At 36.6% G+C, this 26,821-nt stretch overlaps 1 protein-coding gene and 1 long non-coding RNA gene across 6 annotated transcripts in view; one reads left to right on the top strand and one right to left on the bottom strand.

Moving 5' to 3' along the window:
• AFG1L (AFG1 like ATPase) overlaps positions 1-26,619 on the top strand; it is a 58,983-nt gene extending 32,364 nt beyond the window's left edge. For 3 of the 5 annotated variants that reach the window (XM_064649813.1, XM_064649814.1, XM_064649812.1), the window contains 8 exons: positions 5,947-6,029; positions 9,358-9,428; positions 9,685-9,785; positions 17,435-17,556; positions 18,723-18,753; positions 23,709-23,849; positions 25,536-25,649; positions 26,395-26,619. In XM_064649813.1, the coding sequence (XP_064505883.1) occupies positions 5,947-6,029; positions 9,358-9,428; positions 9,685-9,785; positions 17,435-17,556; positions 18,723-18,753; positions 23,709-23,849; positions 25,536-25,649; positions 26,395-26,526 (795 nt within the window). In that variant the 3' untranslated portion in view covers positions 26,527-26,619. The remainder of the gene's footprint in view (positions 1-5,946; positions 6,030-9,357; positions 9,429-9,684; positions 9,786-17,434; positions 17,557-18,722; positions 18,754-23,708; positions 23,850-25,535; positions 25,650-26,394) is intronic. The other 2 variants (XM_064649817.1, XM_064649815.1) reach the window with 1 other exon arrangement.
• Positions 23,111-25,540, bottom strand: LOC135411777 (uncharacterized). The gene is made up of 2 exons (XR_010429310.1): positions 25,422-25,540; positions 23,111-23,567 (listed from the first exon to the last, which is right to left on the bottom strand). It is a non-coding gene; the product is annotated as an uncharacterized LOC135411777 (long non-coding RNA).
• Positions 26,620-26,821: the final 202 nt, after the last annotated feature.

Genomic DNA, 26,821 nt, shown 5'->3' with positions numbered 1-26,821 from the left:
GAGAAGAATGATTGCAAATGAACAATCTCATTGTTTTTCTGATTTGCTGGGGGAAAGGAATATTAGTGATCCTGTGTATTGTTAATGGACACCAAATCAGAGAACACACTTGAAAAGGGAGGATGAGACCTACATAAAAATTATGATTCCTTTTACTCAGAAAGAGTAGCTGTAAGTTGCACTTTTTAGATAGGCATGGCTTGGTTCCTGTAGTAGTTGTCCTACTGTGCTTGTTCAGAACTACACAGAGGCCAAGAGTATTAATTGTGGAGCTTTGCATGTGTGGGGATAGACGTATACTCTTCTTTGCTCATATGGAAAGTGTATTTGATATGGCAGATGCACTGCTGCTGCTGCATTTGCAGGTGGCTGGTTTGACACAGGTGTGAAAGGCTGCAGAAACTCAGCAGGTGTGGGAATTAAGGTAATGATCATCCTAAGTTGAAGCACTCTAGTGTCTCTGTTCCCCTACACCTTCTCTGAAGGTCCTCAGATAGGTGGGTTTGACAGTTAAGTGCTGACAATCTAAGCACTCCAATTAGTTCTTTGGCTGTTGATTAGGATTCTGGGGTGATTAGTTTGTCTATTCTTGTGGTCCAACAGGATGATTTGTATGTTGTTTTTTCAGTTTTCTTTTTTTTAATGCTGTTAAAATTCAGAGCAGAAGATGATAATTGGATTGACTTACGATGATTTTCAGTAAGGTTAAGAAATATCTACTCACCTGCATTATCAAAGTTGTTCAGCTGATCACAATATTTGAGCTCACAGGGGCAAGTGATATTTAATACAATGTTTAATGTGGACCACAAGGCTGTCTATTAGCATTTCAGGGCTTTTTGTGACACGTGGGAAACACACATCTTTAGAACTTGCAGGTTATCCAGTTAACTTTGACTGCCTTTTTAAATTTTCTGAAACCTTTGTTCCTCTTCTTAATGATCTATCATGTCGTGTACTTTGTTTTCTTGAGCAGTTAAACAATTTAGTAGCTACCATTCTTGATTGCAGCAATAAAGGAATGTTACAAGTGCTCACGGGAAGAAAAATGTATTTATATTAGTCTGTATTTAATACTTCCTACAGTAGGTCTACTGACAGTCTGATTTTGTCTATTCTGTCTGAAGATTTGTGTTTTCGATGTTGTGTCTTGAGGTGAGCCTTGAGGCTTTATCCTTTTTTTTTCCTTCTGGAATACAAAGTTTTTATGCCACTTCAGTGGAAATGAGTGCATGCTCACACTGTATTTTTAACTTACTAATAGCATTTTCAATTATGTAATTGTATTTGTTCTTTGTATCCATAAATACATAAATGACTTCAAAATAAATTGTATGACTAATTAATTTTATGCATTTGAATTGAATAGAGTAAGTCAGACTTTTAAATATCTCAGTAGAACAGAAAATCTTTTGGAAACTATGGATGGTTCTACTAGACTCACTGTAGCTTCAATAATAAGTATTTATTTCAAAAGAAGTTTAGCCCAAGTAAATGAAATTTGAAATTTTAAAACTCCATCTTAAGAAATGGAAACCAGTGGTTACAGTTGTGGGTTTGACAATTAAGTGCTAACAATCTGAGCACTCCAGTTAGTTCTGTGGCTGTTGATTAGGATTCCATGGTGATTAGTGAGTGTGAGGATGCAATCACATCCGTAGGATTTAATCAGTCCAGTGCTGGATGAGGTAGTCCGAAGATAAGAGAGAAACTAGAACTTCTATATGTAGTATTGTATGGTTTTTTTCCCCTTGCTGTAAGAAGAAGAAGGACAAAAAGTAGAGAAGCCTATCTTTCCCCTCCTCCCTAAACTTGCAGATTTTTAAATTGTAATATTACTGTTTAGTTCTGTGATGCGGGAGAATAATATTGTTAACACCTGTGAAGGGGAAAGACAATGCCCAGGGATAATCACATAGGCATACTCTCTGATGTTCAGCGTTCTTACACTTGTGAGCAGGATTTCTTTTTCCACGCTGCGCAACCACGTATCTGGTTTTCCTTTTTGTAAATCTAGGATTTTAACTGTTTAGCTTGGACGTGTACAATATTTTCATGTGTCTTATTTTCTTCTGTTATACATTCTGATTATGTGCTGTCTTTTTAACACTGAAAGCATGTATCTTAAAAGAATAATGTACCATGTCCTCTGTCTTCCTGTGAAGCAGATAAGTGAATGTGTGCAGAAACAGAAAACCATTGTCAGTACTGTTGTCTACAAAGGAAAACTCTAAAGGAAAAATTTTTGGATCTCTGCTCTGCACAAAGCTTCTTTGTGATCTTTCTGACTCTGAGTAAAGGTGACCATGTGCTGAATCCTCCTTTAGAACTATCTGCAGTGGTACATTCTTAACTTAGAGGAGAGATGGTGTTGTTATCATCTGGCAGTGCAAGCAGTCCTCCCATTACTGCCCTTCGGTTTACTGCTACTGCTGTTACAACTTTTCTCTCCTCTACTATGTATAGCTCCATTTGTGTAAATAGCATTGCCCACTTCTGTGTAATTTTTTTTTTTTGTTACATTATTTTGCATTAGCACCCATGGATCTCTATTTGTCATATATTCATATAACAGAAGGTTGTTCCTACCCTGCAAAGCTTATAATCTAACAGCAGGATTCATGTTTTAAAGCAATGTTTTCTGAGAGCATATTGCAATGCAGATTATGATGTTTGGGTTTAATAGCAGGAGCTGTTCGTTTTATGTATATTTATACAATGTCTAAAAGAATAGGTGTGGGTGAGCTTTGAAGTGTTTCAGTGAAACTAGTTAACGACAAGCATTAGTAAATACTTACATGAACATGTAGAAGGCTTAGGAGATTCTTGTGGCTGTTTCATTTTTTATTTAGAATATGGTCTCTAAATGGCTGCAGTACCTTCCTGAACCGAGCATGAGCCTGGAGAGGACAAAACCATAAATTAATTAGGAACATTTAAGGAGTGGGAGAATAAAATGCCAAATGTTTTAAAAAGGACTAAGTATTTCACTGTTCCTGTTAGCTGCCCCCTGCTTCTATGCCTATATCGTGTATTACACAAACTGCTGTACCTCAGGATTCTGGTTTTCCATTTTGTTTATGTTTGGTTCAGTTAACTTTTGCCTCCTAAGGAAGCAAAAAATCAGTGAGACTGTATTAACTTTATTTTATAGATCTCTGAACAAGATTCTGCTATTGCACTTCTGGCTGAAAGGTCCTGTAGCCTAGAATATCTAGCAGATATTTTTTAAATAAACTATATAATGTAATACCATATTAGAATCAATAGTAGTGCATCAGTGCAGACAAACAAGCAAGATTTATAGGGAAGAGAAATATCTTTCAGTTAGGCAACTGTTTGTAGCTTAAAAAAGGCCAAAAAACATAAATAAGCTTTTGAACACACAAGCTCTTCTTGACTAGTGTCACTAATGATAGTGATTTTTCTTGAATAGTGATAATACTAATTACTTTGAAGAGAAAGAGAAGGAAGACAGAAAAAATGCATCTTCTTTGTAGCTGTATTGGTAGTATTTACGTCTACAGTTCTTAACTCCAAAACTCATTCACTGTAATGTTAAATCATGGAGTCATAAAAGGCTGTCTGTGAATTTAAGGAGTGACAAGTTTGTAAGTGGAACACAGGTGGACTAAAATACTGTAGCACCAAGTGTTGATTTCTATTTCATCAAGTTGCAATGACCTGCATAATACAGCCCAGTACCAGTCTGTATTTGAGTGCACAGAACTCCTGCTCCACTCAGCAGTCATTAGCAGTTGAACCATACACACCAGTGTAAATATCAGGGCAACAAATTTACATGAGCTACAGTGTTCAGGTGTAATTTTTATTTCTTTCAATCCTACCATAACCATGGAATGCTCTAAACTATATGTAGTTCTGTGTTTGCTCTTCACTGTATGCAACACAACACACTGAGGGAGCAGTAGAGTTTGTAAATCCATCTTGAAGGCCAAAGAGATGAGGCCGAATTCACACAACATTGCCGATCTCGTTTCCAGGAGAAAACCCCCAAAATTATAAACAGCATTGCTAAATATCCGAGTATCTAAAGTTAATCTAAGTAATCTCAGAGTCCCCAAAGCTGTAGTAGTAATCTGCATTTTTTTTCCCTACTAGCGTAAAGAAAATAGTACTTAAGCTAATCTTCTACTTTGGAAAAATAAAACATTAGGTGGAAAGATACTGGCAAAGAAAAGCAAAGTGCACTAGCTTTGCTGTGAAATTTCAGTAATCTTCCTTTTAGCCTTGGCTGCCAGACTGATGGTGAAGAAAGGCTTAAACATCCTCCCTCCCTTGTGCATATTATTACATGCCTCTGAAACTTTTTTCTTCTGCTCTGTTATTCTCCTTCTTTGTGAGCTCTCACAAAAAGAAAGGGAATAGATTATAATAATATTGTAGCACCAACGCTATTGTGTTTGCAGTAGCCTTAGTCCAAGATAACGATTTGATTAGCATGGCTTTTTCACTTGCTGGAATTAAAGATACGTGGATTTTCCTGGGATTCTGTGCTTTCAGAATGATTTTTTTTCACCTTCTTTCTTCATCTGTATGTCTGTGTGAAGAAGGCGGAGGTTTCAAATCAGTACAGAGCCTTCAGTAATAGCCAAGGGCAAAAAATTAGTGCAATGCGTCATCGCAGTCACTCCTGCAATGTCCTATGCAACGCGTTTGTTCAAAAGGACCATTGTTCCTTAAATCACTGATGATAGTTCTTCTAAATTTTTTCCCTGCAATGTAGTTGCTATAAATGAGGTTTGACATTTCCAATTTTGTTATTTGAATGGCCTCAAGGAGGCTTTGAAAAGTTTGACACACAGAATATGAAATGCTTAACAAGGGGTATTAAAGATAAACTAATAGTTCATAGTGCAGCAAAGAAGCAGAGTGATTTAGTGCATTCGACCAATCCAAAGACTTTTAATGGTGTTGAATTACATTAAAAAAATTAATTGCTTTGATTGAATTTTTGATAGAGTTATCTTTTTCTAAAACATTTAAACTTTTCCTCCCTTTCTTCTGTAGCTTCTTTTGCTTCTAGCTATATAACACACAGAAGTTGTGTATGTTGGCAGTAGTCATAACAGATAAGCAGAGTTATTCCCTTTGCTAGAGGGTGTAAAATCTTGATCCCGCTGATATTAGTGAGAATTTTGCTCTCAGCCTCAGGATTTGAATCAAAAAAAGCACCCTTTGCTACAGCTGGGTTTGAGTTTTCTAACAGAAGCAATTAATTGTGACTACTTAAGAGATCCGTATCACACTTGTAATCTTACAGGTGGCTTAAAGGGGAACAAAAGAGATGCTTTTCTGAGTCAATGCAGATATTGCAAAAATGAAGCAAAATCTTTTTGAGATAGAACTTTGTTTATTTCCCTTTATGCTTTGGTCCATTTTGCAGCCAGACTGGTGTGGTTCATATATTTGATGTCTGACTTGCAAAATTTTTAATCTTATTAGTAAGAGGAAAAGATAAAATTATTTTTAGCTTATAAAATAGAAGTAGTTTCATTTGTTGCTAGAATTTGTTTGTAGTCTGTTAAACTCTTAATGCTACTAATTTTGTATTTCTAAATGTATATACTTTAATGTGGAAATAATTATTTTTGCACACTCCCCTAACAAAGCAGTATCCAGAGAGAACAAATAATATTCACCTGCATTTCATGTGCTTCTAATCTATATAAATCTTCTGGCTGATGGACTTGTGAAAATAGTTACTTCTTTGATTTGAATATGTGAATGATTTCCAGGTTATTTCTTTGCTTTGATAATTGCAAAGGAGACTTCAATTTTGTGATCTTGAATTTCAGTTTCACAAATTATATTTATGCTGTTGGTTTATCACAGCAGTGTGTCTTCTCTCTAACACAGACAATAGTAAATACAGCTTTGGCTTGAGGAAAGCTATTCTTTTTTTTTTTTTCTTGGTCTCTGTAGAAATACTGCAACACAGTCCAGCTTGATTCTGGAATAGACTACAGGAAACGAGTGCTTCCAGCTGCTGGAAAACTTTACTACCTGTAAGTTTATCTATGATATTGTATTTGCTCTCTTTTTCCTTCTTATTAGCCAACAATTTCCTAGTCAATGGGAAATGAAAAATGTATAGTAGAATTAGCAGGGTGTGACTTTTCCTTTTTTTGCCTTCTGGTCCATTTTGTTCAGCAAACCGCCTTCCATTATGCCCTGATATTAACTTCATTAAACTATATTTTCAGTATCCACACTAGCATCATTTATAATGTGTGACTGAATAAAAACTAATTAGATTTTTTGGGGAGGTGTGGTGTTTGGAGAACTGAAGTGACAGATGGTTAGAAAGTAATGAATATCCTCTTGTGAGAGATTGCACAATTCTCTTATAATAGAAGAACATCCTTATTGTATTTAAGTAATTAAGTATTTATAGAAATCCAATGACAAGGATTCATTTAATTTTGGGTGTTTCGAGTGCTGTCGATGAAAAATCCCAACACCCTCCTGTTTTGACAGATTGTTTCTGTTTGTCATGACAAAATTTCTTTAGCCCTTTATATTTGCAAATAAATAATTTTTAAAAGATATTCACAGTTATGCTTATGGTTGCAGCATAAATCTGCCTAATAGGAACATTCTCTCTTCTTTAAAAAAAAATACCTTGAAACCTTTGCAATACAAACGTTTTTCTGTCTTGTATTTGCTCTTGTAGTATTATTCAATCAGTGACAACCTGAACAAAGCAGACAACAATAGCTTAGTATGAGACTTATAACTATTCTAGCTTTCAACCCAGCATATAATATTGATCATGCTTCCATTAAGAAAGGTGTGGTATTTTTATCACTGTGATAGGTATTTGAGACCAAGTATGTCCAAGTCACTTTATTATAAAGTTAGATATCATAGTTGTTGTAGGAAGGAGGAATAATGCTTAGAAGAGTTACAACAGGTAACTCTTTCTGCTTCTGGAAGGAAATGACAGAATTTTATGTATGGAAAACAGGTCCAGTGCAGGTTCTGTATCCTCAAACAAATTGTGACTGTATGAACTCAAGAAAAGTAGCTCTTGTTCCATATTCTTGTCTGGCTCTGCTTTCTCTGAGCTTTGCCGTGTCTGCTTTAGAGGTACTTTCTGAAGCCGCCACCGATACCTCTGATATCACTGATATGCTCATCGTGGCTCTTGTTCTGATTGCCGCTGTCCCGGCTCACGGCACTGCTTCCTGTGCCTGCTGCACTCTGTGACTTTGTCTGACAATTGTGGAGAGCACCTGCTGTATTCTTTTCTCAATGTCCATGCTCAGAAGAAAGCAAGAGCACGCTGGTGGTTTCTAGCAGGTAATAGGCCTGTGGCAGCAGCTCTCAGTGGAGAAGAAATACAAACAAGTCGCAGGACTAGTACCCAGCTGAAATATATTTCATGGTGATCTACTGTAAAACTTGTGATCAAGTGAATGGCAGAGATTGGAGATGTCTGTCTTGTATTCTCTTATTGAAAGGTTGTGGGTTACCTTCAGAATTTGATGTGTAAATCATTAGGGAGCACTGAGGGGAAAAAATAATTTAAAAAATCCTGTAGCTGCCAATGGAATAAGATACTTATTTCATCATCCTTTCTTTTTCTGAGGGAATCTCATCCATTCTTCTATTCAGACTTGTTCACTGGAGCTTTCAACACTGCAGAACTAGCTTTGTTTTAAAATTAGGTACTATGCAGTATTTTGCTACAGATCTTTGAAATTTAGTTAGCAGTCTTGTCCCCAAAAGAAGTTGTTCTTGTCTAACATGTTTTCATTCCTCTATTAAGGGTCATAGTATTATTGTCACATTTTGTTAAGAATCCTCTTGATGCTTCATATTATGTGTAGTCTTGTCTTCATTTAAAATGTGCAACTGAGAGTTGCTTAAAGCTGTTTCATACTCATCTGAGAGCCATCAGTGTAACACCATTACAAGATGCCTGATCAAAGCAACTTCATTGATCTCAGTCTCGGGTGTCTGTATTCAAAACAAACTTTCTTGGCAATTAGGTGCAACACTCCACCTTGGCATCATATTCAGCTGTTTCTTGTTGTAGCCTTTCCATCGAACTTTTTGATTATGATATGCATGCATATGGACCTACTCTCTGATACAGATATATACACTCCTTCCTCCCTTCTATGGTCTTTTTTCTGGTTTTGTCTGTTCATTTTCATTTGTCATTTCGTCAGAGGAAAGCAGCATGCAAATATCAATGTTGAGAGAAACTTGTAGAATTTTATATCATCTGCTAGTCAGAAACGGTTTTTCAAAGTGTTCTGCATTTACAGAAGTTTGTGGGTTTTCTTTTCCCCCAAATTCTTTGTATCTACAAGGCTTGTTATTGTTAAACTTGAGCTAAAAAGTAGTTATTTCAGTTCTGTTGTTAGTATTTTTAAGGTGCCAAAGGCCTAATAAGGAAAGTAATTGTGTCACTCGCTGATCTTCATTTTTCATATAGAGGGTGTCTAGAACTGTATGAAGCAATAGACCTTCCACACCAAAAGAGACTGTACAAATGTCAATGAAGCATTATATATCCTAGTTTTAGTTTGTTGTGTACAGTAGCATTAATTTACTATTCTTAGCTAGAAATATGATCTATCTGGCTGTATCTATCCATCTCTAAGAATGAAGCATGGAAAGATTTGCCCTCTAACCCATTCAGTGATAAAAAAAGATTCTCTGATTGGACTGAGTTATAATTCTTGTGTCAACCAGAAGATGAATATAAACTTCAGCTCTCAGCACAGGTATTTTGCATTTTCACCCTCTGTCTTGGGGACAGAGTTTGGGGGGGGAACTGATAAAATTACTATTGCAGAAATTATACTGGTATTTTTAATTTCACAGTTTAATTTTGCAAATTGTTAGATCAATACAATCAGTTGACTTGACCTCGACACCAACCCCCCCAAAAAAAAGAAGAAGGTGCTTCAGCATTTAATTTCACAAAGTCCCCTCTCAGGAATTTCAAAGAATACTTCTTTGGGTGCTTGACTGCCTTGCCTTGTCTATTTGCTCTTATTTTGCATGCAAGATAGAGCCAGAAGCCTTTTTTCTCATTGTGTACACATAGTGTTAATGGATCTGCTCTGTCTGTATTGCCTCATTACTGGAAACAGCTTGAACACAGAAGTCTTTCAGTGTATGCAAATAAGGCAGAATCATCTACCTGAGAGTTAATATTCTCTACTTTTAAGTGTATTCTAAATGTAATGTTTGTATTTAGAGCATAACATCCTGTTCCCTTTTTTTATGGGCAAAAAGCTAAGCAGGCTCAGGCAGCTGTTTGATGTTGGCTTCAAGTGTTATTAATTTCATATTCTATTATTCTTTTCACTGTAGCACAAGTGAAGCTGATGTGGAGGCTGTCATGGATAAGTTGTTTGATGAGCTGGCTCAGAAACAAAATGATTGTACGTAAGTTAATTTCTCTTGAAAGAGAATACATTTAGAACACAATGCCCAATCTCCACTGACCAATTAATAAGTTCCATTGCTGTATATGGGTTGATGCCACACTCAAGTGGCAGTCATTGTATCAGCATTTTGTCTAATTTATGTGTTGAATCATGTGCTATTATTCATGAAGCTATGCATTTCCTATCTGTAAGAGATGAATTTTATAGTAATTATCCAGAGAAGATTGAGTCTTTGTTCATGTTCCCATAGTAACTAGACCAAGGATTCTAAAAGTGCAAGGCAGAGAGCTGAGGCTGAATAAAGCGTGTGGAACCATTGCAGACTTCACGTTTGAAGAGCTATGCGACAGAGTAAGTACCCAGTCCAATCTAGATCAGTTAATGCTCAGACTTTTCACAGTTTAAAAGAAAAAAAGAAAAAAAAAGAAAAAAGAATCCAAAACACACAAACTCACTATTTTCCCAAGTTGAACTAAATTAAAAAGACTTTTTTTTAACTTGGCAAAAAGATTTTTAATTTAACAGGAAAAAAACCTGCACCCTTGGCAAAAGAACAATAATAATTTTCTTTTGAATGATACAGTAAATTCACTCTTAGGTGTATCACAGATTGTCCTCAAAAATCCTACTGCAATATTTACCTGGACTAACATCATTGTTGTTGGTATATTAGTGGTCATAACATATCAGTATGTAAATAGCATTCAAATGCTGTTTTTAAAATCTGGAGTTTAAGTTGATGCTCAAGCAAATGAATAGTGATCCTGGCACCACTACAGTAACACTGTTGTTGCATGCCTTGGTTTGAACTATGTGTACAAGGGCTGTTCAGTCCCAGGACTTCTCAAAATATGCTAGATTTTGGTAAATATTGCCAAATTCTCTACTTAAACATGTGGGATGTGATCCCTGGAAAGCTTTGTTTGTATATGACCCCCAGTGGGTTGGAAGACAGTTTCCCAGGAGTTGCACTGTACTTAGTGACCTCTCTACTGATGTATAAAGTTATTGTTAAATGATCACAACCCTAAACTGGGCTGATGGCACTTTTGATTCAGGATGCTGACTAGTCTTTTGGTGATAACATTGTGCTTTCACTTCCTTCTAGCTACCAAGTTGATAACTATTTGGATGGAAATTTCACTGGTTAAGTTTCAGACTGTAGGTTTTAGACTGTTGGTTTTCAGTTTCAGACAAAACCAGTTAGCCATTTGTAAGAATGGAGGAATGTCATGGGTAGAACAGCTTGCTTTTCACTAGAAGATGTGAGACTTTTTCTTCCTTTTGCCTCTTAAAATATCTGGAAGTGATGCTGTCAGCAGGTACTTTTAAAATCCTTTAGTCCAGTAAATGCCTTACGTACTTAAATGGGATGGTAGGTTGCTTCTAAGTAGAAGTGCTCTGATAGGTCACATGTGAATGGCCACTACTTTGGGTCTGAAGGTTCTGATCCTCTTCAAGTATTACGTGGAGTTCAGGTCTTCTTGGCGTAATGGAGCTGAGGGGCTTGGTTTGCACTCAGAACAAGTAAAGAGAATCCTTATGAAATGTTAAACACTGTTTAACAGCACTGTGCTTACATTGATTGCCCAGGACTTAGGAAGTCATGCTGTCTTGATTTAAATGCCTTCTGCATATGAGTTATGGTAGTCTCTAACAGCGCAACCACATGCTTATAACTAAGACAACATGGCAGACAATAAATGTTTTTCTTTAACAGCTTCCTCAACCATCGCTTATTTTCTTTGTATATGCCTCCATTTTTTTTCTACTTTCAATTGCTACATACAATTATTTATTGTGCCATGATTTTTCTCTTCAGTTCACTGATGTACCTTCATAAATATTATATTAGTATGTTTGTAAGGGGTATCTCTGTGCTCCCTTTATAGGTAGAGAAGTATAGTCATGAACTTGGAATTGTGCATTAAATTTGGAGGCTTGAGTTGCCTCCAATATGATTTTTTTCATGATCATAACTTTTGTAGTGATTCATAGCAACAGTAGAAAATTCCCCTCGGTATAAGCTGTATTTAGGATCTTGCCTTCCCCATTGCTCTGTTTGACCACCCTGTTGCCATTAAAATCTCCTAAAAGGCAAAAGAAAAAATCAGAATTCAGCTGTCAAACCATGAAACCATGTTCCTTTTTTTTGTGAAGTCTTTAACTTTTTGATGGAAAAACTTAAACATGTAGTGTCTTTTTTAAACCATCAGAGTTGCTCCCACTCATGTCACAGAAGACATAGGTAGGATCCAGAAGAGTGCCCCAGTGGTTTATAGCAAAAAATACCCCAAAGCCAGGAGACATTCCACACAACAGGAAGTATAAAGTCATTCATATATATTCCAGTAAGCTGGAATGGGAAGTGGGAATGATTTGTGGAAGTATAAGGCACAAATCTGTAGGGGACATAGCTACAAGGTATTTGCTCCTTCTTGTGAAGCCAAATGGTGGGTAAGTTGACAGGCATCCTAAGTGCTACTATTAAGAAAAAGGAAAGTAGGAGGTTGAAAAAGAGGTAATGAAAAGCAAGATCCACAAAAGAAAGTATAGGAGGGGAATTTGTTGGATTTGCGTGGAGTGAATCTGCAGGTTTCTTTGTGCAGGACATGGGGACAAAGTCCCATGGGAAGGCAGATTGTATAAAGAGACATGAGGCTCCTAGCTGGAGCCTGGAGCAACCAGGATGGAGCTTAGCCCACCCTGGGCTCAGCCCAAGCAAAGCCTCCTAGGTAGATAAATGACATTTAAAGTTACTATAGTAGGAGCCCATTAAAGTTATAACAGAACTGAAAACAAGATTTGCAGTTGGTTTTATGTCGGTTGTAAGACCTGGTGACAAGCATGATAAATGGTAAATTCTCATTAATGGGGAAAAATGAGATATAACTGATATTATTGAAACCTTGTGGGACAATTCATAAAATAATAATGTGCAATCAGTGCTTACAGCCTACTTAAGAACAGAGCGGCTGAAACAGGTGGAAGACAATGTGCAACATTAAAGATACTGGTACCTGCCTTAAAGTTAATTAATAAAAGGTTCTCGAATACATATCAATCAGTCTGCTAATTAACAAACCCAAGAGGGTAGTACTCCTAGGGATCTCTTGCAAATGGAGAATGAGGTGGATTGCTTCTTGAGCATGTGGCTGTAAAAAGCATAAAAATACACCATTGTATGGGAATCTTATGCTGTAGATGAAGCACAGAAGAAGGTGAAATGTAATTATCCCAAAAATTGCAAATGATAATTTTCTATCATAAAATGCAATACATCCAGTACAAGGTCATTTGGTTGGAACAACTTTATGGGAACTTAAATTGATGAATTCATCTAGAAATTTGTGTTGTGCAGCAACAATCTTCTCCTTAATTTTCTAACATTCCTTGAAACCAAAAGATACTTCCAAACAGTGAAGTTACATATTTGATTGTTCAGGAAGAGTAGTTTTTAAAAGCAAAAGGGAAGTATGACTAACTGGAGAGGGAAGTGTAAATGACAACAACAAAAAAGAAGGACTCTTTGAGGAGGAAGATAGGAAAAGTATTTCCTGTGTCACTCTTGAGACAGAATCAAATAATATGGAATGAATGGCAACTAGTTATGAAGTGCAGGAAAATTATAAAATAAAGGTAATGGGAAAATATCATGTCTCTCAGATAAAGGACTTGTTAAGTAAAATGGCAGTTTTGATATGGTTTATATTATCTGAATGTTATTGGCTTATTCCTACTTGGAGGTGGATGAACTTTAAATAATGATGTGGAAAAAGGAAAAGGTTTTGCAAAAAATATGTGTTCTAGGTGAAGCAGAGTGGAATACTGTTTCACTAAAGGGTAGTGAAATAATTTTCAGTCTGTTAATAGTTAGCATATGTTAAAAGTAGCCTGCAAATATATTTTGTATCACTGAGTCCTGGAAAACTAGGGTGAGATCTCTGACTACCTTTTTATTTTGGATAAACGTTGGAGTCCAAGAGCAAGTCCACATCACTAGAAGGATGCCTCTGAATGCCAGTATTAAAAAATAAACAATTAAAATTCGCACATACACGTGATGACTGGTATAACTGCGGATGTTGGTAAGATTTTAGTCCAGAAAGGGTAATAGAGGAGCTGGTTCTGGATTCATACATGCAGATGACTAAAGAATGGAAATGAAATTAATTCTCCAATCACCCTGATTTTGTAGGAGGAGTTGAGTTTTGAAAATGCTGTTCTTCCTAGGAAATTAGCATTATGCAGTCTCAAGGAAGTATTCGTTAAATGGATTGCTATGTTAGTTAACTAACATATAAAAAGAATTATTACTGAAGGTTTGTGGTTGAGTGTAGCATTCTAATAAGCATATTTTTATACTAAGCCAAATATAATAGTTCTTTTCCCCAGCAGCTTTGAATATATCATAAATGCTAATACAAATTTGCTGTAAATACAGAGTGCTGTGTGTATTGGGGGGAAGAGCAATGAATACAAGGATGCTGTGTGTGATTTATTTCTCATCCGAATGGAGATTTTGGGGTAAGTGGTTTTTTTTGGGCAAGAGAGTTTGTTTTGTTTTGCTTTTTTTTCATCTAAGCAAACACACAGTTTCCAGGTAGAAATTGGGAACACAAGTCACAAACAGAGGAGGAGACTGTGCCCTAGGCAAAGTGACTTGGAAATAGATTTAAGGATTGTAATGGACAGGCAGCTCAAAAGGAGCTTCTGGTCCAGTGTTAGAGCATTTAGACCTTATTTCATCTAGGGTGGGTCAAGTGGAAATAAATAGAAGGGTAGGAAGTTTAATTTAATTTTAGAAACATCTCAAATTGATGGCAGAATGTTAGGTGTGGTTTTAACCTGAAAACTTTAGAAAATACATTGAAAAACCTGACAGGGCTGTTGAAGAAATCACAAATCATTTGAGCTGGAGCATTTGTTCACTCAGATGACAGACTTACAGTTCAGTTTTTTTCAGCTTATCAAAAAGAGGACTGGAAGATGATTTTATAACATACAGCTATTTTCACAGGGAAAAAAACCCCCAGGTATTAGCAGGATCCTAAATCTAGCAGAAGGCAGCATAATAAAACCCAGAGACTACAGAGAGATCCAAATTAAAAAAAAAATAAAAAAGGAAAAGCACCTGTTCACGCATTTGAAACAGTGAAGAGAGTGGCAGAGCCTCCTTGTCCTGTGTTTCAGGTCAAAACTGGATGTCATTTTAGGAGGAGGTGTTTGTGTTTGAGCTACATACTAGTTTTTAGGCTTAGCTGTCTCTAAAATGGAGGATCTTGAAGTACCTCACAATCTCCTCTGGTCTTAAATTGTCTTGAAACTAAGGATGTGAGAGTCGGTCCCTGCTGCCCCTTGGAAGCTGTGTCACTGCCCCTGCACATGTGGTGAACAAGTTCAAGCAGCTGTCAGGGGAATGTCCCCAGTCCATCCTGAGGTATAACCTGCTCTCAGCCCCCTCCTGCTTTTCGAAGGTAATACTTAGTCTACTATGAATCGTTGCAGTCAGTTCAGACTGAGTTTTTCCAAGGCTTGTAACTTCCTTGGATTCGAGGGGGATTTCATGGGACATATATAGGACATTTCCCTGGTACCAAGCAACCTTTCTTCAGAATTTTGCATGCCTTGGTCAATGTCATGGAAGCACTAGAACTTCTCATTGAGCTAAAGGAAAGTAATTTGAGGAGCAAATTAGTCAGAAAGTAACTAAGTTACTCTCAGAAATACAGTAATTGACTGAAACTTTTACAGGTAAATTTCCATTCACACAGAGATGCATGTTCGTATGAAGTCAGTTTGAGGCATCCATTCAGAATGGGAAAGTTTCAAGATGAAAACTAGTTTTGTCATGGAAGGTGGATGTCAAATCTTGTTTACATGTTTCCCATCTAGTAAATACAAGGTAGTGAGAGTGTGTGGGTGTATGTGTGTGTGTATGTGTGTGTGTGTGTGTGTGTGTGAAAAAGATTACACTGTCAACATCTTCTGACAGAACAACTCAAAATATCATCTAATTTGATTTAGTTAATGTAATTAACTTGGTTAAACTCATTTCCTCTGTTACATTTGGTTCATAACTACAAAAACATTTTTTAGTTTAAGGTAGAGGGATAAGTGAGTGTAATGAAGAGATTTTGGGGTTTGGGGGAATTATTTTTGATTACACTGAATTCTTGCAATATTATCTTGTAGTTGCAACATTATTTTTTGAGTTTTCTGAAACTGTCTTAAACTGCTGCTCATGTGGATGTCAGTAATCATTGCAGCATGAGTGGACAATGTTGTACTCAAAACCTGGTTAATTGATTCCTTTGGCGATCCGTAACCCCTAAGGGTTCCAGAAAAAAGAACTTAAGTTTTGCAAGAGTCAATGTGAATGGAGAATGTGAAAGCATAGATGCTTTTGTTATGTTTGAGAAATAATTTATCACACAAGTGACTCTACTTTTCACTTCATTGCAACAGTGTGTCTTCTAGTCTGGTCTTGGGTAATTGTTACAGTGCATTCCAGAGGGATAATCACATAGACCTAGAAATCTATGTTTGTTGGTGTAGGATTAAGACAATGCGTTTGAAATTTCTCAGACAATTACTTAGTGACTTTTGTAATTAAATATTTCATATGAACAGCCTGTAAAACCTCTTCAAATTCACTGATGTTTCCTTCATCAAAGTAAAATCAAAATTCTATTTTAAAGGGAAATATTAAAACATTTTCCACTTTGATATCACGTGATTTCAGGAAATGTCAGATAATACATAATAGATGAATATAGCAAATCAGCAATTGATAATCTGATACTATTTGAAACATCTAGCTTAAGCAGAAGTTTCAAAGTAGCTGCTTTTTAATTAGTACCTGAAGGCCTTGAGAGAGAGTGTTGGTGCCTTTCTGGTATTACAGTCTTTTGTTTCTTGTTTTGTGTGTTTGCATTAAACCTTTTCATATCAAGAATATAAAGACTTAATTCTGTCTAAAATAATACATCAGATACTGTTAATTGCCAGTTGTCCATTAATGATTATAAAAATAAAATACAGATAATATATCGTGTGCAATGCTGATATGACATTCCGTTGACTTGCCAAACTATTGTGTGCATCACTTTTTAAATCATAGATTCCCAGTTGAGGAAAATCCCAAGTTTTATCTGACTTAGTTAATGTCAAATGCATACACTTAGCTTTTTTTCTTTACTGGCTATTTGACCATGTGGAATACTACAAGATGCTGGATGAGAGGATATTGATCTATTTTGGTTGCTTTAGAGCAAAACGAGAAGCAATTTTTCAGACTTGACACTCCAGGGTTTCTGTGGCAGTGTGGCACATGATAGTGTTTGTCATGGCATGAAAGTAGCTGTCTACTCGCTAGAATGGAGCCCTGTAAATGTGATTCTCCAGCAAAGTCATCCAGGAAGGACTGTGCTCGGTTTTCATGAAAATGTTTATTATTTTATCACCTTTTCTAAGGCCCCATAAAATGAAAAATGTAGCCAGAGAAGGCTGGGAGAGGCACTAGGCAGAATAGGGACTCATAGTTCTTATTTATTGTAGAATTTGAATGCTAACATTAGCTTCCCCATTCTTTGTGGCCTTTAATTTCTTTCTGCCAGTTTCTCTGTCTGTACAATGAGGGATACACTTACCAATGGAGTTAGATTCTTGCAAAACATAATTAGTTAATTTTTTCATTGAGTTAGTGTGTGAATGAAAGATCACACAAATACTTTTTAAAATAAAATGTACATATCAATTTGGTTTTAAAATATCTCTATATAAACTAGCAATCCTGCAAATATAAGTTATATCCCATTTCCCTGTATTTACACATAAAGGTCAGTGTTCATTATGCCTTAGAAAAAATCACCCTCTACCAGTCCTCTGTCTTCACTTTCCTTTTAAAATTTTACTTGAAAACTGATAAGTGTGAAAGTTTCGCTTGAGTCTGGTATAAATAATGTAGACAACAGTGTACCTTATGTGTAATCTTCCAGGTCCTAAGGGAGTCGAGAGATCCAGTCTTCCCCACAGTGCTGCCTTTTAGTCTTCCCCTCGCTTGTGCGCAGCAGCTGCTGCCCTCTGCCGGGAACGCCGGCTGCCTTCTGCGCCCAAACACGTGAGCCTGTTCCTCACAAAGGTTGAATTACTTTTGTTCGTGCATCCTATAGTCTTTCCATTAGGTAATCAAATATATCCTTTCATCCAACTGCCCAGTACCAATGAACAGTGTCTTAATATGATACTAACCATTAGCCAACACACAACAGTGTGAAAGCTAGGAAAATAAATTTAATATCAATATCTATGTTGGAAAAGGTTATCCTACTGTGATTTTTTTCTCTAGTAGTTGTTCAGCATTTCTGAAATTGGCAAAATACAATTTTTGTGTAGATTAACACAACAAATAATTGGCAAACAGTTTTTGTTAGGTCATTATTCCGTTGCAATAGGCACGCTCTGCAGACCAGGAGGAAGACGTAGTTCCTGACTTGAATAGCTTGCTCTTCAAAAGGAAAGATGTGACTAAGCTTTAAATAGAAAAAAAAAAAAAAGCAAAGAAAAAAGTCACAATTTTCAAAGGCAACAAGTGATTTAGAAATGCAAGTGTCTGTCTTTAAGTCAACTGAATGTCTCCCCTACATGATGACATAACTCAGCTGCATTTGCAGTTTAATGATTCTGAATCATTTTGAGGGAATTACCTTCATTAAAAACTGCTAAATTTATCCACTGTATAATTTGGTGTCATCTTTAGGATTGTAGGATTGTCAAGTGTAGTTGTAAATAAACATACCATGGGTAGCACTATTTTCAGTAACCTTTTAGAAGCATAGTTTTCCTTGGTTTAGGATCTTAGGTTTATTCCCAGCCAGAGATCAGCTTTTGCAGCTTAAGCTCTGGACTCAGAGCCTGTCATTTATTAGCTACATTTGCTTTAGAAATGTAATCAGTTTCTATACCCCCAAAAAAGTTGTCTTGTCTAACTCACAAGTATGTTTTATAAAAGAAACTCAAGAAACTTATTTCAGGTGGAAATATTGTAACACAGTAATAATTTTAGCCAAACTTCCTTCCTGTTTTATATTCTATGTGTATCAGAGCTTAATTTTTAGAAAGCACTCCCTTCAGTGAAAGCTGCATAAACCTTGAGGATTTAGATCCTGTACTTTATAGACCAGGGAATACCCAAATAAAAGCTGATTGTAGTTTGAAGGGTTGCCTTTTTAATTCAATGTTTTGTATCTTAAATTCCCAGGTGTACTACTTTCTCTTTTTTTAAAGGTTTGTTGACCACGGTTTTGAAATCTTAACAGTAAGTGTCAATATTTAAATAGATATATGAATTTTTCAAGCCTTCTGTTTTGGAGACCATTTCACTGACAAATGCCATACTTTGGAGTTGGAACTGGAAATTTAGCAGTGGAAATTTGGGAGCAGAAACATGCCTTTTGTGGTTCTTCCACTTTACAGCCAGCTTTGAGCAGCTGATAGGTAGGTCTTTGAGACATCTCACTTTTTGTAGGGTCAGTATGGATATCTGTCACTGTTCTAAGCTCTTCTAAGGCAGGAGTGGTTGCGCTGAATGATGACTGAACATAGGAGCAATCATCTTCTTAATCAGAAGAGCAAAGCTCTGAAACAACTTTCCACTATGAGAAATGTGACTAAAAGCTTGTGCTGTAAGGTCAAGCAAAATTAGTTTCTGCCAGGTAAGAAGTATAGTAAGGAGCTATACTAGATCCCAAAAATACCTTCAATCCCAGGGTTTACAGATCTCAGATTCTTGCTCTACTGGTTGAACTAGATGATATTTAAGTATCTTCCAACCCAAACTGGTCTATGGTTCTATGATTTGCACTGCCATCAATATCTTTAAATTTTTTAACCCAGTTAGCCATGCTCTATCTTCCCATTTTTATTTAAACTTCAGCATGCTGCTGCATTACAGATCATGCCTCAGGTTTTTCTGTTCCTTTCTTGAAATTATGGTCTCGAAATATTATCCAAGTAATATTTCTCGTTTTATCAGACTCAGTAATGATTGTGTGTGGCTCCTTTGGAAACAACAGAGCTCTATATTTTTTTGTTTATGCTTAATGTCTAATTTGTAAATATTATCTGGTCTTAAATTGTGTGTTGGTTTTAGTAATTTTTTGGTTGTTAGAGTGTCTGCAGTAAATTATAGTTATTGTCAATTACAACTCTTCAGGATGTTACTGGAACTGGCCCTGGAATATCTTCCAACATCAACAAAACCTATTTTATCTTGAGATGAAATATCTTTTTCTAACATATCTTAAGCATTCCGTATTCTTCAGACAATCTTTGAAAGATCATATACTGTGTCACTGATGAGTCAACAAAGAAGAAAGATGCTTTATGCTATAATTTAATGAACTACATAATAGAAACAGGAGACTACTAACTTTTAAAACAGCCCACAGAGGGCTCCAAATAATAAACATCCTACTTGAGCAGAGATGATGGCAGCTGAAAATGCATTAAGGAGACAGAGAAACGAAAACAAATGAAGGTGAGAACTCAGTCAAGTAGGCTGAAGTGGAGGAAACACTTTGTCAGGAGCGCATAGCCCATGATAGTGCTAATGTGTTTTGCATTAGTGTGATGCCTATAGAATACTGACTCCTGGCATCAGAGTTAATGACAAAAATCCACAACAGTTTTACTGTATATACACATGCAGGAACAATAATATCATAGGAAAAGTTCTTACCTGTTCATGTTTCCAGGTTTTTAAAATAATATTGTAGCATGTGAAAGAACTGGTAACAAAGAGTGACAGTTATTACATAAATGTTTTATTGTTCTGAATTTGAGTTTTGATGAACAGTTGATGAAACAAGAGATCAGACAGTACCAGAAACATACACCAAATTGAGTTATTTTTAGAATGTTGTTCAGAGGATGAGATTAATCAGGCTAAACTTTCAGTAAGAGGATTACATATATATATATATCAATATTAGGAGGATCTGTGGCTTCATTAGCAACTTCAGAGGAAGAAGTACCTTCATATGCTACTGACTAAAATAATATACTTTCTGCAACTGGATGAAATTCATAAAATAAATTTCAGCCCTGGAGGGTTATAGAGGGGATAGTGCTATGTGTCTCAAATAATTTGCCACTAGTCTTGTCACCTAGTCTAAGCCCGTGTTGTTGGCAGTCAGGACCCAGCCTATGCTGCAAGGTGAAGAAAAAAGGCCTGAAGGCAGTACAGTAAAGGGGAGGGCTTTAGGCTGCTGAAACAACAGAAATCTGCTCCTCAATGGAGTTTCTGTATATGGACTGTACATCCAGAACCCCTGGCAGTGGCGTAATCTGGTCTTGAACCCATTTCCTCTGTCTCTCTTTCCTATGTGGCACAAAGTTGGTATGTGCATGCTTGTGCCAGCATCATGCCAGTTCTGGGCGGTGGCAGGCCAGTGAGAACGTGAGTTGAGAAGCTGTCAGGGGGTCTTTGCATCATGGTCTCCTGAATTTGGAGCATTTTGAGTTAGCTGGTGAGTTAGAAGAGTTTTGAAGCAATTACAGGCAGCATGGAAGTTAGGCCAATAACAAGGTTAGAGGAATATGAAAAGGACTCTAAACTGTCCCCAGAGCATTTGCAAATTTGCTGGTGGTTCCTTCTTTTTACGGTAAGTGGAGTAAGGCAGAAGAAAATTAAAGGACTTCCCAAGATTAGAGTAAGTCATGTTGGGAACAAGATTAAAAGCTTTGTCTTTCATCCCCAGGGTTATGCCTCTAATCTCCAAAAGCAGAGTTTGAGAACTTGTCTATGTAAAGAACTACAGCTGATGCCAGCTGAGCCATATGTAATATCAGAATAGCTGACTCAGCATTTCAGTTGCCTCTCATCAGACTTGAATCTTGGCAGGGAGGTACCATTTTACTCTGTTAAAATACTCATATAGCTGCTAGGCTCAGATCTTTTTAAGCGTAAGATTTTGGAGTCTCTAAAGGCATGTTTCTGCCAACACTTACAGAATATTATCACTTAGTGCTGGGGTAGGTGTTTCAGAAATTCTTGTTACAGCTTGAAATGATCTGCCTTTTATGTCCTTAATTAGAGGAATTCTTGAATTGCTTGCTTTTTGCACTGCTGAAGCAGGTTGAATTCTTGTTTGATTGTGATAAAGATGTATATCATAACCTTCTATGAACTGTGATTTTATGTCTGTATGAAAAGCAATATAAGTATTCTATCTTCCATTCTTCCCATTTGAATTGCATTAGCGTTATTTTTGTCCTCCACCTATTTCCTCCCTCCAGCTCCTCAGGTTTTTCATTTTCCTGTTTGGGTATCCACCAAGGTGCCCACAAAGTTCTTAGAAGCATAGCTGAGCAGTTGGGCACTTCAGTTTGCCTGTTTTGCAAAAGGTTGAACCCCTTCATTTTTATTAATATGTTTATTTATTTTAGGAATTGGCTTTCAATATTTTATACTTTGTATTTGAGATGAGGAGGGTGTATTCATATGGTTTGGGTGAGAAAGGTATATCACATTGGGGCAGGACAGAATAATTCCACAGGGTTTTGGGTTTCAGCAGAAGAGCACTTGGGCTCTTCGTGTGACAGAAGAATGAACCAGCATAGCAGTGATGTCTGTAATTTCTTACCTAAAGGGAGACATGAGAAATTCTTTCTTTTCTCAGGTACAATGAGATCACTGCTGTTCTCTCTCGCAGGTACTCATACACAGGCATATTTGATCTCTGTACTTAACAATACTCCAGTCCTAAGTATGGAATAAAAATTACTGTTACCTGAACTACTTGCTTACCACTAATCTTAAATCTCCAGCAGTATCCTGGTGGTGTTGCTTTTAGTGGGGGACTGAAATGGAGGGAGAAAATGAGCAGTAAATACAATTTTGAGGAGAGGATATAGCATGTACTGCTCTTAAACATTGCTAGAAACACTTGAACGTTTTTGTAATAATTCTTTTCCTTAGATTTTACAGTGAAGTTGTGTGGTTGGAAATGGGAAAGCAGGGTGATTCATGAGACTGCAAGTGGGAGAACTGGCTGAGCGTCAGAGGCTTTAATACCTGCCTAGGGGGTTAGCTTATTCCCATTAATTTTCAGAAGAATTTCTGGAATGCCATCAGGGCTTCACTCCCTTGTGCTTCTGTAGAGACCATTTCTACAAGTTTTTTATTCTAGCATCTAAACAAAAGCTAAAGTAGGGCAGCCATTAATAATTGCTTAAAATAACTTCTTGCAGAAGGGTTCTAGTAGAGAAGTTACACGTGTCCTACAGCAAATTTGTCAAACAATTTCAGTTAGAGAAAATATTTTTTATTTACTGGTTTATAATGTTAGCAGTATTGCAGTGCCTTATACTGTTGGTAACAGCACATTTCATTAGCTGGGAAGGGAGCCATGACATTATCATGCAAAATGCTGGTCTCTAGAGTAGTTGCATCCAAGCTACTGAAGTATTCACACAACTAAAACTGATGAAATGAGTTCAGGAGTACAAAGTTTAATAGCTCAAGATAAAGTACTGCCTGTGGTACTGATAGGCTAGATCTTGCAGAATCATGAAATGAAAAAGTAATTTTAAATTAATGTCCCTGAATGAGCTACTACTATTTGTACATATCTTCTGTTGATGGTTTAGATACAGAAAGAGAAACTAATAAGTTCTTATTGAAGATTTTTATTTGATCATTACAAGAGAAACCACGAACAAAGGAACTGCTGCAAAATTGTACTTTTGTCTGTTTCCTCTTGCTTTCGGTACTTAGAATATACAATTTTTATTCAGTCTGGGTTAGTCTTGGGTGAACTAAATGCAGGTCTACTTAGGATTTAGTAACTAGTCTATGTGTTTGCATTTAAAAATCTTGCTGCTGGAAAGCATCCTACTACCTGTTCAAATTATGTATGCTTTAGGTTGAAATCACATCTTAACTATGTCTTTTCTTCCATGGATTACAGTTTATAGTGATTAGTTTATTTGAGATTGTCAGAGAGAGATCATAACATTGTCAGGGTGCAGAAGAGCCATATTTTTAACTCTGAAACACTTCATGTAAAGCCAACAGTATGAATGAGCAGCCATATGTACCTATGTCCCTCAGGGCAAATGCAAGCATTCCTGAATTGAGATACAAAGAAACAAAAGTAAGAATGTGATCTCAGGACTTTACAGCTCTCTTCTGTAATTGTAGTATATCATGATACAGTGTTTATGTGTCCTATTGTGGGTTTCCATTTCTTATGGTTTGTTTTGTTTCAGCCTCTTGGAGCCAGTGACTATTTGGAAATATCAAAGCATTTTGACACAGTGTTCATTCGTGACATACCACTTCTTACAATAACAAAAAGGACACAAGCTCGTCGTTTCATTACTCTTATTGATACCTTTTATGAGCATAAGGTGAGAACCAAACCTTTCCTATATGTATAGGAATAATACTGGGAGTCCTCAAACCTGACTGTTACAATTGGTTTGAGGTAAGGCTTTCTGTAGTAATGGTTTGGAAAACATAGGCAGAATGAACTAGCACTGCAAAGAAACATCGTTCCAGCTTCAGCAAAAAAAAAAAAAGAAAAAGGCCCCATTGCAGTAAAGGCAAATAAAGCAGGGTGGGGTTTTTTTGTTTTCTGTGAGTATTAAGCATAAATATAAACGTGAGCTCATTTGCCTTTCTTGAATGGGCATGTTATTTCTTTCCTAACTTGGGAAAACAACAGAAGCCATGTCATTTTAATAATGAATGATTGTGCTGCGAACTGTGCTGGAGTCAATTTAAGTTTTTTAGATTTTAATCTGTATGGGCAGTTGGTCAGGAATCAGTGCCTTCCTGATCAGGAAGGAGGAGTTAATAGCACAGTTACAGTGTAAAGGAAACAGTTACTGTAGGCTTTACACCAGGTTGCAAAATCGCTCATGGAATAGTAATGATAAATGCAGAATTTTATGTGGATTTACAGAGGTTTCAATCATGGAATAAAAATCAGCACAACTAAAACAAAGGAAAGTTCCTGTTTTAGGTGATATTTTTAAAAATAATGCAAGATATTAAACCCTGGTTTAATATGCATTATTATAGTTGCACACATTTAAATATTTATGTGGCCAGGAAATATTGATTGAGGTTGGTTTTTTCAAGAATGTTCTGGCATTGGTTGCTGATCTGAAAGGCGCCAATTCAGCAAGGTATTGAACTCAGTGTATGAGTAGTCTTATTTAAATCAGCCAGATTCTTTATGCTTTATGATTTGGAAATGGACAGTTTCTAAGAGGATATACTAGTATTAAACTAATGTGTTAGAAATAGGGGGGGTGGTTTGCTCTATCCATGTGCTGTAATTAAGAATTGCAAGCAGTCACTTTCTATTACTTCCTCCACAAGAAAAACATAAGTGTTAAACTCCCATCAAAAGTAGTTGCTTGGGAAAAATATCCGAGAGAGTATTTGTGGATACCTGTCCACAATGCAAACATTTTGCCTTCATGCTCTCAACAAGAGTCTCCTTCTGTAGTGCTATTTCAGTCTGTCTTCCTTCCAGCCCCCCTGAGATACCACATCTCATTGCACATTGTATCTCCTCCCAGCAGACGTGAAAACAGCATTATTGTAACTAGCAAATAACTTTTACTGGAATAGCACAGATGAAAGAAAGAAAGACTTCACTCAGCCTTCTGGGAAATTTGGAATTTAAACATTCTTTAAATGGAAATACATGTGCAGTGCACCTATCTACTGGGAGGAATCTAACTGAAGGCATTGGCTACTACATAGCTGTTATATTGTAGAAAGTAAACTTTATCATGAACTCATTGCCTATAGCAGATATTCTGAGTATTTAATAGCACAGTTGTTTGTTCTCTGAGTAAAAGTTACATGAATTGTTACTGAGAAAAAGATCCTGTAAGTTTAATATTCCAAATGACTAAGTCAGGTAAATCTGTAACAGCAGTGCTAATAAGAGAAAGGAAAAATACCTGGGAAAAACCCCCAAGGACATAATTTGTAGTTTGCTTTCCACAGGTCATGTATTTTATCCCTTTTCTGTAAATCCCAAGTGTTGATATTTTTGCCTGTTTTCCTCCTCTCAGGTGCGTATTATCTGTTCTGCAGTGACTCCTCTCGAAAGCTTGTTCCTGGTGGAACACGGCAGTGGTGAGCAAGAGGACAACAGAGTGTTGATGGATGATTTGCACTTGAGCCAGGTACATGATATTAACATCATCTCCCTTTTGTAACAAAATTCAGTTTCAAAATAAATTCATAATTACAGCAGCATTTTAGGAAGAGGAACCAAGAAAACATTTAACAGGTGATTTGCTGCTTTTTCTGCATTGTATCTGTTGCTCTGATAATTACATGTTGTGCTATTTATTCGTAGTAAAAGAAAATGTCACAATATACAGAACCATTTTGTGTAAGTTTTAGGGTCATTTCGAATGTTAATCGTTGTATCTGTTCAGTCATGTATGAAAATAGTGATTTAAGTTTAGCTCCTACATTTAAAATACAGAAATAAAAGGTGGTCTGTTCTACCTCTTCCTAGATTATCTAGAACAGCCTTACAAGTCCTCACAGACATTACTAATTTGCATGTTGGTTATTCTGTTTTTCTTTTTCCCTAGAGCCTAGCTATTGTTAATGAATTATTAAATAATTTGTTTAAATCAGTGTGCAATTAGTCAACAAAAAAAAGAGAAAACAGATGGTTAACATGTCATCGTGTTGTTTTAAAACCCAGTTGTTCTTTTTGCCTTGTTCCTTCAGAGGATTACCTAGCTAAAATAGGTTCTTTAATTTTGGACGTTAATTTTAATTTTTTGGTGCCATGCTGCTGTCATGTTTTGTCAAGGCCTGTAAAGCACAGAGCCTTAGGAGTTATACAGGATGCACTTCAGTACAGCTTTGTCTCTCACAGTTCTGTGGTACTGTTTTTGTATATTTATGTAGGATTCTGCCAAAGGACTCTCCATGTTTACAGGAGAAGAGGAAGTCTTTGCCTTTCAGCGTACTCTGTCACGACTTACGGAGATGCAAACTGAACAGTACTGGAAAGATGGGGACAGAAGCAAAAAAACATAATTAAAAGTTGAATGAAATCACCAAGAAGTAAAAGTACAGCATTGGAAAGCTTTTTAGCACAACTGAAATAATAATTGCACTTTATCATCTGGACCATGTTTTCTTTCATCAGTTGTCTTTCAAGTTTAAGACACAATGACTTAGCTATTTTTTTGTACCACCAGTGTGTGGACATGTGAAATTTGGCCTTCATTTGCTCTTCTTCAAGCCTGGCTGGATGGCCTGGCCCGGAGAGTGATGGTGAATGGAGTTGCATCCAGCTGGTGGCTGGTCACCAGTGGAGTTTCCCAGGGTT

This window comes from Pseudopipra pipra, chromosome 3 (assembly GCF_036250125.1).
Source record: "Pseudopipra pipra isolate bDixPip1 chromosome 3, bDixPip1.hap1, whole genome shotgun sequence".
Lineage (NCBI taxonomy): Eukaryota > Metazoa > Chordata > Aves > Passeriformes > Pipridae > Pseudopipra > Pseudopipra pipra.
This window is presented reverse-complemented; position numbering and strand designations above follow the sequence as displayed.